A 12,279-nucleotide genomic window follows, 5' to 3' on the forward strand; every position below is an offset into this window, starting at 1 on the left:
ACAAAAACTGACATATCCATTACATAGTGACTTTCATGGCTATATAATAAGGTTCCCTTATAAAAAGAAGGAAACAGTCAGGAAGATTTTTTTAAACAAGCCTGTTTCTATCTATCTGCTTAGCTACTACAAGAAGAACACAGCCAAGCTAGAATTTTCACTGTGTGATACCTTAAACCTCTTGTAATGGAGGCCCACAGGATATATGCAAATAGCTATCTATCTATCTATCTATCTATCTATCTATCTATCTACAAATATACATATATATGTTTGTGTGTGTGTTTGTGTGTGTGCGTGTGTGTGTGTGTGTGTGTGTGTGTGTGTGTGTGTGTGTGTGTGTGTGTGTGTGTGTGTGTGTGTGTGTGTTTGTGATGATATGGCCAAATGCCAACATAGCCAGATGGAGTTTTGTAAAGAATGATATGTCCTGTGAATATCAAACTGATTTATACAAGATGCTTGTGCTACAAATGTATTAAAACTGTATTTCATTTGTATATCAAACTACTTTGTACAGATGCTTGCGCTGAACATGCATTTGTGAGGCTTGCCTGTGTTAAAATGTATCAGCAATGCACCCTGCTGAAATGAAAAGAAATGTACATGTATTATTACAAATGAATTAAATGTATATGTTTTAATAGAGGACACTGGGACAGCAAAAGCTAACTTTAAGAAAAATAGGGGAAATGTAAATAAGCTATTAAACCATTAAAACAGTACCCCACACTGCTGAATAGGACAGGAGACACTGGGTCTGGGAAAGAACCTTTATTCATTAGCTCAGTAAAAAGAAAGGAAGCCCCAGGTACTGCCATAAACATGTAGATGTGGATTGTGGCTGTCTGTGCAAAATCCCTGTCTCAGATTCAAAAGGGAATATTGCAGGAACCTAAACTCAGGTGACCAGATGAGGTCATTCCTCCAGCCCTCTTGGAAATTATATTTTAGATATTAAAAAGAGAAATCTCAGAATATTGAGTATTCTTTTTGGGAAGACTGACTAGAAAGACCCTCATCCACAGCATCTCACATTGCAGTAGTAAGTAACTTAACTAAGGAACAGTAATTTATATCAGTCAGGAATATAGGGAAGCTTAGTTCAGAGAGTGTTTTTCTTTATTTGTATGAGTCTATCCATCAATGTTAATTTCAATATTTTCTGTGATTTGAACTCTGTGGTTTACTGTAAATATTTATTCAGGATTTTCTGATTCTTTTATTTATTATTAAATTTGTTTAAAACTTTTGTTGTGGCTAGTCCTTATAGAAAGTATCTAACCTTTGAGAGTACTTATATTTATTTGGTGACACTGTGTGGACATCTCCAAAAGGCCTAGCCATCTTGGTGAACTATTACCATTTGTATTAGTATTAATATTGCACAGTATAATTGGACACCCTTTTAAGAGTCTTAGAGTAACTGACTGGTGGCAGTAAATCTACCTTATAGTCTGGGCAAATTGGTAGAGCAGGTAATCTTTGCCAGGCTTTCCCAGGTGAGTGTGTGTATGTGTGAAAATTAAATCTTAAAGAGTATGTTTCAGCTGCTTGGGACAGGGACACAGTGCACTGGATTTACAGAGATGGTGCTGGAGGACTTGGCTTGGACACACGGCTGAGGACCGAACCCTACAGGTGTACCAGTGGGAAGTCTTATTGGGGACCTGGAAGGAGACAGATGTAGAGACATCCAGACCCCAGTCTGAGTTTGTTCCCTGTGTGCTCTTAAGGAAAACTGTGCTTGAGGCAGAGGGGTTTGCATCTGGAAATACTGAGTGTATCCATTTGTATTCCAAGTGCACATCCTTCTCCAGTGTCAGTGGTGAGGATTCAGGCTCCTTGATTACTGGTCCATCTTGGGGACAACACATATTGGTGACCACCATGTACTGGTAACAGTGGTGGGCATCACTATATGTGTATATATATATATATATATATATATATATATATATATATATATATTTCACTTCACTGAAAGACCATTTCACTGACACCAAATCACCTAAAGTTAATTTCACCTAAAACTCATTTCACTGACAAGTAGTACTCTAAGGCAAGTCAAATGTATATGTCATTTTCCCCCTCATGTTCCATAGCTTACTCCACACACATTTTCACTTGAGTAGTCTATAGTCTCAGTGTTGACTATTGAAAAGCAGTATGCACTGTTAAGTCTCGAATACCTGCTGAAATTAGGCATTCTGTCAATAAATTACTGCAGTGTCCTCCTAGTCCTAAGCCAATAAATAGGCGAGATTATCGGGTTTCAGTTTTAAATCTTGCTCCTGTGCCAAACCTGCCTGGCCACCTATGCTATCGATCTAAGCCATGCAGTTTCTGTTAAGTAACTGACTCCAAAGGTAAAACACTACCAGGGCGATACCCGAATAAGCTTTGCTGCTTTAAAGTTGGAGTCTCTCCATTTTATAGTTGTAATGTGGGACTTAGAGGGCTTAAAATTGTTATGCTATGATATAATACCTATGCAGGATAACAATGTATTTTGGCTTCTCCCATTAGGGGTCGCCACAGTGGATCACCGGTCTACAGATTGATTGGCAGTGGGGTTTTTACAGTGTCAGGTTGCAGCCTGGTGCCCAACCTTCACAGAAGGCGCACACACACACACACACACACGCCTACTCCATGTCTTTTAAAACTCACTTGACCACAGGGAGGCCATGCAGACTCTGCACAGAAGGCAGTCCAGCCAAGAATCAAACCAAAGAACGTCATGGTGTGAGGTGACAACACTAACTTCTGCACCACCGCAGCTATCATATAATATCTATGCAGGATAGCACAGCTTATCTCATGCTCATTAACTCCACCACTGTAGAGAATATCATGGTTTAGCAATTTTTTTAGCAATGAATGTTGGTTAGCAGACATTTACTTTAAATGAAAATTTAGCAGGAGGAAAGTAAATAGAAAAAAATATTAGTTCAGAGTTTCTGGGCAGTATGAGGAAGAACATGTTTTATATAATAAAATGTAGAATAATAAAGATGAGGGTTCAATGAATTCTGAAGTGGTTGAATGTGACAAATAAAGGGTCAGTCTTAGCTCTGTTGCTTTTCACAATTATATACTGCCAATAGGATGGGTCATTTGAGGTAGTGGTGTATGACTCCACTGTTAACATTCAGCAGTACCTTTTATTTTTACAGGAATACAACTTGGAAGACTGCATGGACGCTATCTCCGACAGATGGATCCAAGTTATTTGAAAATCAGCCCTGCAAAAATGATTTCTGAAGCTGACTAAAATTATTCTGTGTAGGGTAATTTAATCAAACCTACAAAGAGAGTCTGTTTAATGTGATCCTGACTGACTTTAATTTTTCTTTCTTGATGAATATTAGGCACACTGACTTGTTACTTAACTAGATAACAGTCTCTCGTTGATTACTTTTTGCTTTTTAGGTATGGCACCTAGCTTTAGTCACCATAAATAAACATGAAATATTCTGTCAGATTCTGCCCATATCTGCACTGTGTACTTTCATGTATGTGGCACTATAAAATAAAATAATCACAGCAGTTCCCTTATGCGAAATATCCTTGTAGACTCCCTGCATGTAGAGTGTAACAAATATATAACATGGACTGGGGCACTTGTCAGCAGGTGCAAAATTTTTTGTTACTATGACATCAACCTCTGGATGGTGCAGGCTCAAATAACAGGATTCCATTTTCTTAGCTGAGTCACTCGAGCACTCAGCATTTTGTTGTATTGCAGCAAGCCTTCTTCAAAAATTTAGAATACTTTCTTTCAAGTTTCTGTAATGATTCCTATAAAGAACATGAGATTAATATAATTAAGTTTGTACATAACCTTTGTCATCCCTTCCTGGTCATTACTTCCTTATTTAAAAGTTATCCAATTGGCATCTTGTGCTCATGTTTTCCACCAGTCAGAAGCTCCTGATGCTACTTTCTATGAATACTTATTCCCAGGGCTATAATGTATACTTGATGCTACATGTAGCTGTATCTTACAAAATTACATGTACTATTTCCTCTGTCATGATATTTGATGCAGGAGTGGTTAAGGAAAATGCTAACAATTTATGTCTTAGTGAAGATATAAAACGACTGAATGCAATGAACAGATCCCATCACATGCTTTTACAATACACTTTTATTAATCTGAAAACTGTGAAATTAGAGGAATGGAAGAGAGATGCAAGGGATCAGAAAATGATAAGGGTCAGGCATTGTTGGTGGTGGGAGGGTTAATTTAAAGCTATAGCTCAGAATTTGACATTCAAATTGCATACATTTTTACATTATTAAATTAAAAATTCAATTATATAAGTTACTCTCATATAAATTTTTGATAACCATAAGAAACAGATCTGTTAAATGAAGATATATAAATATTTGTTTATTGTACTATTAATATACATTTCCCCTAAACAACCATAGCTGACACTGTAGACCTCCCAGCTCAGGATAAACTTTTCCCATTGGTATGCCAAAAGACACATGTGCAAGTATGTGTACATGTGCACTTATGTGTATGAGTGTGCGTGTGCGAGTGTGTGTGAGTGTGTGAGTCTGCATGTGTGAGTGTGTGTGTGTGTGTGTGTGTGTATGTGATTATTTTTTTATAAAACTGAATAAATGAATGATGCAATGTTTCAGAGTGTTTAACAGGGATAAGACAACATCTAATCAACAAAAGCCCATATTATTCCACAAAACAAAAGAAACTCCAAATTTAGTTTTCCAAAAAGAGCATAATGGGGTTCAGAGAAAAGTGGGAACCCACTATTGAAATATAAACCGCATTTTATTATATTCAGTAATAGGATATTAAATGTAGATCACATGTCAATAAATTATTTTTATATAGCTGTTTTTACTTAAAACATATTTAAAAGGCACATTGTTAATTTTGTTATTATATTTTAATATATGCCTGATTTCAAAATATGTTCAGATTTTTGCATGTTATTCAGGGTCCCTGTGACCTAAACAGCAAACAGTGATGTAAATTTTGTAGTCTAAAGTGAATGTATCATACTGATTTTTTTTTTTTTTCTTTTTGGGTGTCATACTCCAAACATTACATTTGACAAGCCACTCTATTTGTATCATTAGTTTTAATCACTGATGATATACTTTCATTCTTAAGAAAGCAAAGAGTCCCAAGTAGCATTTCACTTATTTCCCAGATGCTCCATAAACCGGACAGGAGACACTTGGATCATCTTTTCTGACAACAGTATACTCGCAGGTTTTCTGATCAAAAACTTTTTCACATTCAGTTGGATATGATACTGGTGTGGGCCTTGAAGAAAAGAAAGAAAATAAATGCATGCATACATAGATTTAGACATACACACATAAACCAATAAACAAATATTTATCTTCTACACTGAACATGCTGCTCTAAAATATTCACAGGAGAGGTAAGATTTCTTTCTTGAACAATTTCAGTATAAAATAATGTACATCTGGATGTTTAATGTTCCCTTCCCACATTTCACCATGATCTTACCCTAGACTTAGTCATGTCTTGTGATTTCTTGATTACAAGCTGCCACAGTATATAAACACAACGGAGTATACTGACTGTGGCTGACTTGTACTAACATGCTATAAATCACAAGAATGCAATTACAGACACACATTTGTTACACACAGACTACTTCTCTGAGGACCAATAGTTCAATATAAATGAATGAAACAACATTTTTCCTTCAACATTGCATAATTTTCCTTAAACCACAAAGGATCTGGAGTTAGTTTTATTTAAGTGAGAGTTGTGTGCATGTGCTAGGGGATGGAGATTCTCCAGCATGGTGTTCTGGGAAGTTTTACTGACACACAGACAAAAATGTGAGATTTGATGTTAAAAATGTCATTTTAGTGATTTCAGCCCTACTAAATGTTCTTCTCAGAAATGTTTTTCAGGTGAATGACCTATATCCATTCTGTTCTCTCCTGTTATTATTACCTCTTGGGAGAAGATTACATTTATTCACACCATCCTACTTATTTGCCAAAGTCTGGGCAGAAGATAACAACAATGTCAGTCTTCAAGGTTTAGTTTTTTTATTACAATCTGCCCTGGAATTCCTGTCTGCCATATAATATGAAATGAACATGTTTCCACTCGCTATCCCTACTGCTGACACCTACTGGTGTGCTCATCATGGAATATTTCTATGCTGCCTGGCACCGCCAAACATCTACCGCTTGCCAAGTGATGAAAGTAGGCCATCAGTCATTCAAATTACCCCTCCCTCCTTCCATCTTTGCGACTTCAATACCTGGGCTACTAGACAAATCCTGGTAATCAGTTTGTAGAGAAATCTTTGCAACTCAACCTGCCACCCAAAAGATACATATAAAGATAACTTTGCTGTACAGCATTCTGAAAAATAGTATCATATCTGAATGGTAGATAAATGGTCAGATTATGTACTATAGATTCAGGGTCTGGGGGTTCAGTCTTGACCACTGAATGCTGATTGTTGTTAGTGTACATGTTTTTCTAAATCAAGTTTGTTTTTTCTCCAGTTACTCCAGTTTCCATTCACTTACCAGTTACATGCCTGTTGATCTGTTTTTCTAAATTGTTATGCATTGCATTTGTCTTCGTGGTCCAGCTCATGGATGAAAATTTCATGTAGATATATATATATATATATATATATATGTGTGTGTATGTGTGTGTGTGTGTGTGTGTGTCTGTGTGTGTGTGTGTGTGTGTGTGTGTGTGTGTGTGTGTGTGTGTGTGTGTGTGTGTGTGTGTGTATGTGTGTGTGTTTATGTTTATATTATATTATATGTAAACCAAACTCCATTAGATGTTCTAAATCCATACATGCTCTTCTGAACATATAGTGAATATCTTAAAATGCAGCCATGATCTCCTAAATTCTCTATGCCCACATTATCATACCTTAATGAAGACTTGTTATCTCATGTAAATATCATCTATTCTAAATGCTGACATGCTTTCCTAAGCTCACATTATCTGTCATAAATGCAGACACAGTGTCCTAAGCAGAAGCTAAAAGTTAAATACATGACTTTCATTTTGGAATGAATGTGTGATTCTGTGTTCTTCAGTAAAGACAGAAATGTTAAAAGTCTGCCAATTTCATATATTTTTCTCTAAACATGCTTCCACGCATGCTTTTGGCTCTGGGACAAAAGTAGAAACTTAGTGCAGAATCACCATTGAGATGCAAAATGCAATAACTAGTAGTAAGTGCTTTAACACAATCATAAGAGCGGTCTGTGATTGTGCAGGTTGCTTATGGCACCATTCCAGATGTAGACATTTAAGTAAGCTCTTTTGTATTCACTAGAATTCTTTTGCATCATTATTTGTTCTTACTAGCAAAAAATACATAACTTTAGTTATATATTACATGACTAAAGATAAAACTTTATTTGTCTGGCACATATCTCAGGCTGCCATTCTGAATATCTTTAGTTTTGTATAAGATGGCTAAATGCCTTTTGCTTTGCATCTGATTAGTAACAGCCATTTTCTGTCCTTTAGAGCTGAATGAAATTCAATGACTTTGCTTCCCAGAATAGAGGAAACAGTGGCCAGGTATGCTTCTGCAGGTGAAAGGAAGTGCATAATCAGCTAAAGTAAAATAACAATTTCTTATTATTTTAAGGTGAGATTATAGAAATAGTTTGAAAAACTATCCCTGAGATTCAGTAAACTCTGTGTAGGCTTTATGCAAAGCCTACATGGAGTTTACATGTGTGAGTGGTGATGCGCAGTGAGCAGCAGCGCTAATTACATATGCATGCTGTGCAATGTGTTTAAACTTAAATGCACGCAGATTCGTGGTTGGTAACATTGTTGCTGGGCATGAAACCATGTAAAGCAATATGGATAGCAATCCTGTTTCCATCAAAGCACAGTCAATTAGCATGTTTGCACCAAATGCCACAATGATCACCAAGGCTTAACATATAAGGTTCCATGCCTTTCAATGTCTTAGTGCAAGAAATCTGGACAAACCCAACATAACTGGGGACAGTGACCCAGAAATAGGGATAGATTTTACATATTTGAACATTTAAACTTAGAAATGTGCTAGAATAACAAGGTTTGTGTTTATATACTCTTTCTGAAGGATTTGAAGTCTGAAAGTCAGATGTATGTAATTATTTAGAGACATCAGTCCTGAGATCATCCCAGTGATATGGCAGAAAACCACAAATTTTATAAGAAACAGACTGAAATATTTAAGGCAAAGATCTGGGCATTCCATAAAACTTTGGACATTTGAGAGGTATGATAGTTATGTACGTGGTCCAAACACAGTACATAACAGTGTATACAGTGCAGAGTATTGTGAAATTCCATTCCTGACATTCTCTACCAATGTTGTGCAAACTATCTGTAAGGCCAAATGGACTGCCATGTAAGATAAACAACCATGAACACTTGACACACCAAACACTTTATTGTAAAGCTTTCGGGTCCACACCCTTCATCAGTACATAGTAACTGTGTTTTCTCATCATTTAAAAAGGAGATGTAATTAAACCACATGCTTTAGCCAGCCTATCACTCTAACCACTAATTAAATTTTAAAGAAAAATTTTACTATCTAAAAGTATAATACATGTAAAACATTTAGGACATCTAAAAACATATTAAACTATATAAAATAATTCACATATATTTCTAGAATAAACAAACATAAAAACTTACCCTATATGCATATATATTCAAATACAAATTTATAATTCATCATAAAATCAGTTACTGCTCATTTATAAAATTAGAATTAAACTTTCTCTCTCCGCTTTTTCATTAAGACAGGTTTTAAACTAACCGCATTATTCAAACCTGGACTCATATCAGTCTGAAGTCTAATAATCCACTCAAATTCTTTTAATTCTAACACATTATTCATATCACCTTTCCTCACACCCATCTTTACTGTACATATAACTCTAAATTTAAATCTATGCCTTTCATCCTCATCAATGATATGTTTACTCAACGCATTTGTTAATACCTTCCTTCTTACATCTGACTTATGCTCTATGATCCTCTCCCTTAATTTTCTGGTGGTCTTACCCACATAAAATGATGTGCATACCACACACGTAGCTAGGTAGACCACCTGGGTTACATTACAGCTTGTCAAAGCTTCCAGGGTGAAATTTTCTCCACTCGTTGGATGTATATAAGTACTATCACCCTCATACAAATCATTGCAGCAAGTACAGTTATAACATTTTCTTGTCCCAGTCCCTTTTTGTGGGTATTTGTTCTTTTCTTTAAAATCTTTATAACAAAGTTTTTTGTTTTAGGGTCTCCGAATTCCTATAAGCATAACTTGGTCTATCACCTACTATTGATCTTATCTCAGGCATAGCCATTAAGATAGGCCAGTTTCTCTCTAATATATCTCGTATAGTACTCGTACTAAGATTATATGTAGTGAGGTATCTTACTACTTTATTATCCCCATGTGTCAATGTCCCATAACTCTACTCCTCCACTAAAAACTGGTTTATACTTATTCTCTCTTCCCCTTAGTACGTCCTCATAGACATTGTCTATAATATATCTCGGGTAACCATTCCTTTCAAATTCTTGAATCATTACCATAGCTTGTTCCTTAAAATTACTATCTATGGTATTCAATTTATTTGTTCTTATTAGTTGCGCTTTCAGTACCCCTTTGAATGTATGCGGCGCATGCATACTGTCCCTATTAATGTATCTAGAGGCATCTACCTCTTTTTTATATATCATGGACTCCAGTCTACTCTCATTCCTATATAAATGTACATCCAAATAGTTTATACATTGATCTGATGCTACCATTTTAAACCTCAGAAACTCAGTAGAGTCATTAAGGTATTGCACATAACTATTTAAATCTGATAAAGAACTACTCCAAATCATAAAACAATCGTCTACAAACCTCTTGTAGAATTTAACATTCTCATTCATTCCATTCACATCATTAAGTATAATGCATTTTTTCCACTCGTATACTACCAAATTAGCATAGATGTTAGCTATGGGAGTGCCCATTGCTACACCTGTAAGCTGTAAATATGGTTTGTTTATCAAATATAAAAATGTTATTCGTTTGCACTGTCTCAAGTAGGGTACAAATATTTTCAATCTCCCTACCATACATTTTAACTTCATTATTCAAGAAATCACGAATAGCATTGAGTCCATATTCATTAAGGATAACAGTAAATAATGAAGTAATGTCCAAAGATACCATAATATAATTTTCTCCTCCATGGTTTAGTTGCCAGTTATATAAATCACGTAGAAAGTTATTAGTATCCTTCAATACTGTGGAGCATCCACCTAAGTACTTTCCTAACACTGTTTGTAAATATTTAGAAATAGGCTCGGTCACCCATCCACCCCCTGAGACTATAGGTCTCAGTGGCGGATCCACCAAACATTTATGTATCTTAGGGATACCATAAATCTGTGGTATCCTGGGACATGGTACACTTAAATAATTAAACAAATCTATATTTATATCATTACTGAGTTGTAGTTCATATATTGTCATATTCACCTCAGTTATATGTCTCTGAACTTCACTAAAATAATTTTTTCTAAAAGTACATGTTTCATTCAAAATTTTTTTTAAATTCATCATATAAGCATCCTTTCCCATTATTACCACTGCTCCCCCTTTGTCAGCCTGCTTTATTACTATATCATCATATCCTTGCAATTCTTTCATGGCTACATACTCAGAATATGTTAAATTATATGATTTACTTCTACTCTTTTTCCTATAATAAAGTCTCAGTTCACGCTCAACAATATTGGAGTAGGCAAATAATATAGGGCACAAAACCAGTGAAAAAACACTCAATTTTTTACACATTGGCGTAAGCATACAAGTGTCTTTAAAAATTAACTTTAAACTAACTTGTCGTAAAAATAATTTCAAGTCCGTTATGGCCTGGACTACATCATCCGTTATATTGGGGATGAATTTCAATCCCTTACTTAAAACTGCTAGTTGTGCTTCAGTTAATACTAAATTAGAAAGATTAACAGTACCTTTTGTCATTTGTATGAGCGTCTGCTCACTTTGTTGTTGACTACCGGACTGCTGTTCTTCCTCTTGACACCTAAATTGGACTGCTGGGTCTACCGCTGCAATTGCAAACCCTTCTGCATGGACTGTATTGATATTTTTTCCAGCTGTTTTAGCTGGAATGGAGAAAAAGAAGTAATCTCCCTCTGTATGTTCTTCCCTTTAATGTTCTCTTTAATATTACTCAGACTGCCGGACATAGTCAATTTCCTCACCTCAGGACGTACGGCATCATCTCCCTTGGCGTCGCCATTGCGTTCTAATAGAATAAGGGGAAGAGAGAATAAGTATAAACCAGTTTTAGTGGAGGAGTAGAGAGTTATGGGACATTGACACATGGGGATAATAAAGTAGTAAGATACCTCAGTACATATAATCTTAATACGAGTAATGTACGAGATATATTAGAGAGAAACTGGCCTATCTTAATGGCTATGCCTGAGATAAGATCAATAGTAGGTGATAGACCAAGTTATGCTTATAGGAATTCAGAGACCCTAAAACAAAAGCTTTGTTATAAAGATTTTAAAGAAAAGAACAAATACACACAACAAGGGACTGGGACAAGAAAATGTTATAACTGTACTTGCTGCAATGATTTGTATGAGGGTGATAGTACTTATATACATCCAACGAGTGGAGAAATTTTCACCCTGGAAGCTTTGACAAGCTGTAATGTAATCCAGGTGGTCTACCTAGCTATGTGTGTGGTATGCACATAATTTTATGTGGGTAAGACCACCAGAAAATTAAGGGAGAGGATCATAGAGCATAAGTCAGATGTAAGAAGGAAGGTATTAACAAATGCGTTGAGTAAACATATCATTGATGAGGATGAAAGGCATAGATTTAAATTTAGAGTTATATGTACAGTAAAGATGGGTGTGAGGAAAAGTGATATGAATAATGTGTTAGAATTAAAAGAATTTGAGTGGATTATTAGACTTCAGGCTGATATGAGTCCAGGTTTGAATAATGCAGTTAGTTTAAAACCTGTCTTAATGAAAAAGCGGAGAGAGAAAGTTTAATTCTAATTTTATAAATGAACAGTAACTGATTTTATGATGAATTATAAATTTGTATTTGAATATATATGCATATAGGGTACATTTTTATGTTTGTTTATTGTAGAAATATATGTGAATTATTTTATATAGTTTAATATGTTTTTAGATGTCCT

General features: G+C 35.4%; 1 protein-coding gene across 1 annotated transcript in view; it reads right to left on the reverse strand.

Moving 5' to 3' along the window:
* Positions 1-4,135: 4,135 nt before the first annotated feature.
* Positions 4,136-12,279, reverse strand: part of LOC122812094 (beta-microseminoprotein-like) — a 67,524-nt gene continuing 59,380 nt past the window's right edge. Inside the window, exon 3 of the mRNA XM_044084370.1 lies at positions 4,136-5,308. Within this exon, the coding sequence (XP_043940305.1) occupies positions 5,182-5,308 (127 nt within the window). The 3' untranslated portion in view covers positions 4,136-5,181. The remainder of the gene's footprint in view (positions 5,309-12,279) is intronic.

Source organism: Protopterus annectens, chromosome 9.part0, assembly GCF_019279795.1.
Source record: "Protopterus annectens isolate FY-2018-M chromosome 9.part0, PAN1.0, whole genome shotgun sequence".
NCBI lineage: Eukaryota > Metazoa > Chordata > Ceratodontiformes > Protopteridae > Protopterus > Protopterus annectens.